The 6,178-nt window shown below is 41.1% G+C and overlaps 2 protein-coding genes across 2 annotated transcripts in view; one reads left to right on the top strand and one right to left on the bottom strand.

The window, feature by feature from the left end:
• Positions 1–2,006, top strand: part of dbx1a (developing brain homeobox 1a) — a 2,934-nt gene extending 928 nt beyond the window's left edge. Inside the window, exons 3-4 of the mRNA XM_035652333.1 lie at positions 1,120–1,322; positions 1,451–2,006. Of these exons, the coding sequence (XP_035508226.1) occupies positions 1,120–1,322; positions 1,451–1,735 (488 nt within the window). The 3' untranslated portion in view covers positions 1,736–2,006. The remainder of the gene's footprint in view (positions 1–1,119; positions 1,323–1,450) is intronic.
• A 195-nt stretch (positions 2,007–2,201) lies between these two features.
• Positions 2,202–6,178, bottom strand: part of nav2a (neuron navigator 2a) — a gene marked incomplete in the record, with an annotated part of 88,790 nt that continues 84,813 nt past the window's right edge. Inside the window, 1 exon segment of the mRNA XM_035682096.1 lies at positions 2,202–6,160. Within this exon segment, the coding sequence (XP_035537989.1) occupies positions 6,035–6,160 (126 nt within the window).

The raw sequence follows: 6,178 nt of genomic DNA, 5'->3' as shown, positions 1-6,178 counted from the left end.
GTTTTTTCCCGGGGGGGGGGGGGCAAAGGCGTGAACCAGTCATGCACTAATTTCCCTATTAGGCGCTATTGAGAGTTTTCAATATTCTCACAAGACCACATAGCGCGTCGTTGTTCTTGATTCTGCTGCGGCCACAGGGCAGCTACAGTCAGGAAGTCCAGTGCGCAGAGAGGAGAAGAGTCGGGAGAGCGGCGGGATTTTAATGTAACGCGGTTTTTTAAATACCAACTGCACCCAGAACGCCCCAGCTGTGGAAGGTTTTCCTCTGCATGCTGCACGGCCCATAGGATAGGTTACCACTGACCTCCAATCCTCACTCCTCTCTGTGCCCTAAACGTTCCTCTATTCTCCAAGCGGGCCAATCAACGAGTTGAGATAAAGAATAATCTCTTAGAAAAGTCTATAAAGTCGCTAGTCCGTGCTTTCATTCAGCCAAATCATAATGGAGATGGAGTCTTTTCATGGGCTCAGCTGAATGCCTCAACAAAACAACTCCAGCGTCCTGAATAGCTTTTCGTGTTCATTTAATGAAAATGATTTGAAGGCACGAAGAAAAAAAAAAAAATTCCCCTCCACTCTTCACTCCCCCCACCGGGCATCAGTATTCTGGTATGCAGTTGTGTTTAGTTTGAAAGTGTAAATCTCCTTTTGTTGCGATAATATATGGCCTTCGCCGCCTGTCCAGAGTCTTTTCTGCGTTAGTTCATTACTACACAATTACCGTTCACGGTTTATTAACTCCTCTATCCGCCCTCACAGGGTTCCTTAAAGGATATGCTACCTCTTTACCATACCAATGCGGTTGGGGACCGGCCAATGTGCTAATTAGTCACCTCGTGCCATTTCACTCAAAACGGAGACGTATTGCAGAGTTCCAAGGGGGGAAACTTCCAATACTAACCGGTTGAAAAGTAAAGAGAAATCATTACATTCATATAGAGCCTCTCTGAAGTCTGACTGGTTTTAAGTTTAGATTATAACAAAGATGTCCCATCTGTCGTGGCTCCAGGGTCCTTTCAAGGACAATTTCTTCCCTGCAAACAGATTTTTTTTTCAGAGATGTGCCAAAGAAAAACAAAACTAACAGGTTTCAATTTCTCTTCTGTGTTTGTATTATAGCATCTTCATCCGTTGTTCCTATCCCCGGGACCTTTTCGTGGCCACTGGCCGCCAGAGGGAAACCCCGGAGAGGGATGCTGAGGAGGGCGGTGTTCTCCGATGTACAACGCAAGGCCTTGGAAAAGATGTTCCAGAAACAGAAATACATCAGCAAGCCCGACAGGAAGAAGCTGGCCTCTAAACTGGGCCTGAAAGACTCACAGGTAAAACTTCTTAAGTGCTCACAGGTGCTTAAAATGTTCGACACGTTGTGCGTAATTTGCGCGTAAAGACGCATTTCAGTGCACCTGACGCAGAACTTTTCCACTCACCATTCTCTCCTCGTCTACAGGTGAAAATCTGGTTCCAGAACCGGCGGATGAAGTGGAGGAACTCTAAGGAACGAGAGCTGCTGTCGTCCGGTGGCTGCCGCGAACAGACGCTGCCCACCAAAGCCAACCCGCACCCGGACCTCAGCGACGTGGGCAAGAAGTCTTCAGCTGATGAGGAAGAGGATGAGGAAGAGTTCGGGAGAGAGAGAATGAGGGCGGCTGGGTCCAGCATCTCCTCTCCATCTCTTTCCAGTAAGCACTCGGACTTCTCAGAGTCAGACGAAGAAGAAATAACAGTATCTTAATTTATTTAAAAAAAAAAGCAAATATAGAGATATAACCCGTGTTTTGTTTCCATATGAGACTGTAACCGGATTTGTAAGAAGCTGCCGCCCTGAATCAAGACCCCATAACCGTCGATGTTCAAGTTTCACTCGTTTGTTGCTTCATCAGCGCATGCGCACTGTACAGGATCTGCTTCTGAGACACAATTTGCTGTTTTGCACAGCTTTGTTCAATTGTACAGTATTTTGTACAATTTTGTATGGAAATTTTATGCCAAGAATATTGAGTTACTTTTACCTTGAATAGAGTTGTTTATTGAAAAATGTAGCTATTTCGTTAATAATTTATATGAATTTGTTTAATAAGTATGTTGTATTATGTGCTGTATATATGTTTATGTCACACTTTTTGTACAAATACCAAATAAAATTGTAAACAATTCCAAGTCAACTGTGTGTGTGTTTAAAAAAGAACCATTTGACAAAATTCAATCATAAATAATCATTAATTTTTATTGAATCACAATAACTTAAGACTAGTACAGTGATAGATTTCATTCTCCGAGCCCTGGACAGACCAGTGATGACAAACAGCACCAATCTGCTCTGATGTAAAGAGACTGTACACAAAATACTCCTTTTCAAGTACTGTTACAAATCAGCTAGAAAAAGTCATCAAAATGCTGCAAGATAATCAACTATTTACAAAGTTATGTTACATATAAAAAATGTACATAGCAAAGAAGGCTAAACATTCATTGAGTTTGTGAGTAATAAACTGACAGACTGGTCAAATGCTTCAACAACATCCACACCTCTCAGAGCCGGCTTTACACAAGACAGAGAATCAGTCTCTTTGTGCTTACAAGGACCGTAGCGGGAAAGCCTCTATAAAATACACATACACACATATGGACAAAGACCATGGGCAACAAATCCTAAAAGTCTTCACAAATCGGGTTCCATGCTGTACGTCTCGGCAGTGCTGAAAACCGCTCACGGGGAATGGGTGGGGGGGGGGACAAACGCACATTCAGCTTTTGGCTTCCATTTGGAGATCAGAATGAATGTTGCATAGGATTGGTGACAAAAACACTAAAAGCGATGCATGACCCCGACTTTAAGTGTCAGCCTGCCCTTCCCAGAAGGCAGGTTTAAAAACAAAGAAAAAGTACAATATTCTTTATTTTTTTTTAAGCCACAGAAATGATGTCAAACTGTTTTACATTATCATTCAACCACAAGTACCTTTATACCTTTTAACCTCATTAATTATAACACTATCAACAAAGCAGCATATACACTAGTTTTCACTTAATTAGTTCATGTTTGTCATGACAGTTCTGTTCGTCACAAATCACATAATCAAAACAGACTATGAGCATGGCGAAAGCACAGTTAAAGGATGAGGATGAGGTATAAAATCAACACATCTTCCTAAACTTCCCTCACCCAATCAACCTGCAAAAACTTCTGATTTCGAGCACCAAAACACATCTATATATTTATTTTCTTTCTTGCCAGTGGTCCAAATATTTACACCAGCTTCACAGCACTGGGTCATACATGCATACAACTTAATTTGAAACCCAGAGTACTGCTTCTCATTCACATCTCAATTCCACGGCAATTGGTGTTTGATATGATGAGAGGTCGACGCCGCTCTTCGAGGAGAGAGTCGACTTTGGAGCCCTGTTAAGTTTACAGCCATTTAGACAAATAAAGAATCAGCTAATGCACATAGTCTGTTAGAAAAGAGTAAGGCATTGTTTGTTAGAATTCGGTCCAGCACCAAAAGAGATTTGTGCTACAACAGCCTGTTTGGGCCAATGTGCATGGAGCTTTCAAAGGATGATTAAGCGGTCAAAGACAGAACTTAGAACTTGGTAGAGGCATTACACAGACAGAAAAGGACATTATCTCAAACACGGTAAAAGTTAAAAGCATAAATCTAGCCATGGTGAATGTTAATTTCCCAGTTAGTGCCCGTTCCTCCTGAAAGGGATTTTGTATATTAGATTTTGCCTTGCTTTGTAAAATTGGCTACAAATGTGAGCTGGATAAGAAAAGATTTTTATTTTCAGGAGATCTGACAGGTGTTTGTGTTTCCATTTGTGTGTTTGGCCAATAACACTTATGCATTTATCACTTTATTCTGCTCCATTTCAAAGGAACCCCCCTCTGCTAGAACAACAGCTCAGCTATGTGGGAGGATGTGACCACTGAGGATGTTGATGAAGTGGCATATGAGGTGTCAACTCCTAAACAAAGTTTGAGCAAGGATTGTGGTGAGAATTTTTGGTTAAATTGACCAAGCTTGTCTCCTTCGTTTCCACACACATTCTTCTGGCACTGTAGCAATGTTGCTACAATGTTTGCCAACTTCCTTGTTCTCATCTTTACACTACTGCTAAAAGTTTTAAATCACCTGCTGCAAAAGCTTGATTTGGTACAGTCAGACGGCTCAGAGGAGTGTACTGTATGTTTTTGAATTGTCTTTTATGCTTTGCAGTTGTAGAATGTCCTCTTTACAAATAGATGTTATTTTATATTAAAAGTTACCAAAAAAAGTAATGTTTTGTACATGGAGAAAGAATGCTGGTTGAACTGAAAGGGCAGAAAGAGACAAAGATGCCTCTTGGCAACAGTTCAATAAGAAGTCACTGGTAAGAGAAATTGAAAGCTTAGCATCAAAATCTGTGCAGATGTAAATAGTACCAGGGTCCAGTCCAATTTCAGTGTCATGTACTCAATAATGGCTAAAACAAGCTGGAATTAACAGGTGTTGCTTGTGCTTAAAACTTATATTTAATATCAGCTGAACATACTAACTGAGTAATCACAGTTTTAACGCATTGAATGGATCTATTGAGTAGACTACAGAAGGCCCAGAGAAAAATGGGTTCTATATCAATTAATAATATTAATTAAAAAAAATTAATATTTAGAGCCCAGTTGCAAGAACCTATTGCAACATACTTTATTAAACAATGTTTCAACGGCAGGTGCATCTTTATCAGTCTTAGACAATATTTGTCCTGATACAACATTGCCCTACTCTGAGAGCGAACAGGCCTCATTCCTTGTGAGTCGGCTGAAGCGCGCTAAACCTCCTCCTTTATCCAACTGCAAGCACCATTGTTGCTTGTTAATGATCTAGGGTCACTTACGCTTTCCTGGACGAGAAAACTAATTTAAAATCAAAGGGTATTCTTCCCTGTCATGCAAGGCCATGTGGGTCAATTAAGTTGAATTTTTGAACATTATATTTTTCTTCTTTTTTTCGGCCAAGAGTATTCGAATGTAAACAATAGATTTGGTGTCTGAATTTTACTGTTATCTATTTTAAAAGAGCCATTACAGATGATTCCAAACTTTTGAACAGTAGTGTATATCATGGATTTGCATATATAAACACTCACAATTCTCATCCTTTTTGTCCACTGAAGGTTTTAAATAAAGTTAATTTTTTACATTTACCTCTAAAACATTGAAATGTAGATGTTATGAACTGCTTTTTTATTAGTGCTCCCTTAATTACTTTTTGTGGACACACATCTGCTTCATTGACTATTCTTTCACTATTTCTTTTCAACTCAGAAATTTGGCTTTGATATGTTTTGAATATATTTAAAACAGTATTTGAGGGTACATTTAACAATCTCTGAGGAGTTTTTGGAAGTGTGAGTGGGCATCCTGTAGGATTTAACATTCACTTTGGCTTGATTTATCCTCCAGCAATCACACATGCAACTCCAGCCGTAGACGAGGAGGAGGAGGAAGAGCAGAAAGCGGCTGGCTGTGCATCCATCCAACCAGCAGCAGACGCATCTGTGTTCTCAGCAGCTGGTAGTTCAGGCTCACTGATGCTCCAGAGACAAGGGCCTGTAGCACCATCTGCAGGCAGCTCAGGTGCACTGCAGCCTGATGAGCTGGAGCTGTGGAGGACTCCTGGCTGGTACACTGATGGCTGGTGATGATGGTAATGATGACGCCTCAGCATCAGTGACAGGCTGTGTGCTTTTATTCTGTCTGTCTGAAGTACATGTCAGGCTCCTGATAGAGGAGCCACGGGCCACAGCGGTGAAAAAAAACAAACAAAACAAAAAAAAAACAGCGCAGTGCAGTAGAAACTTGTTGCCCGTTTTCTGAAATGCAATTGGAACCTTTTTTCTTTTTAAATATTTGGGTTACCTGCACCCAAATTAAGGTGGCTGGATTTTGTGGCATTATCCTCACAGCAAGAAGTTCTCACAGTGAGAACAGTTCTTATAAAAAGTTCCTCCTGAAAACAGATCCCCGTGTTGCCTTTTGGCGACATCACAAGGTCGACTCCAGAGACGAGTCCAGGATGTCATCCTGGTGGCTGTTGCTGTTGGAGTCGCTGTCATAGCTCTGCGGACTCGATGACGTCGCCGCCTCCTTCAGACGCATCAGCATGTTCATCTGTTGGCAGAAACATCA

The sequence above is a fragment of the Morone saxatilis genome, unplaced genomic scaffold, assembly GCF_004916995.1.
Source record: "Morone saxatilis isolate NCDOM2014 unplaced genomic scaffold, NCSU_SB_2.0 Contig11, whole genome shotgun sequence".
Classification (NCBI taxonomy): Eukaryota; Metazoa; Chordata; class Actinopteri; family Moronidae; genus Morone; species Morone saxatilis.
Note: the sequence above shows the minus strand (reverse complement) of the source record. Positions and strands in the feature narration are given on the sequence as shown.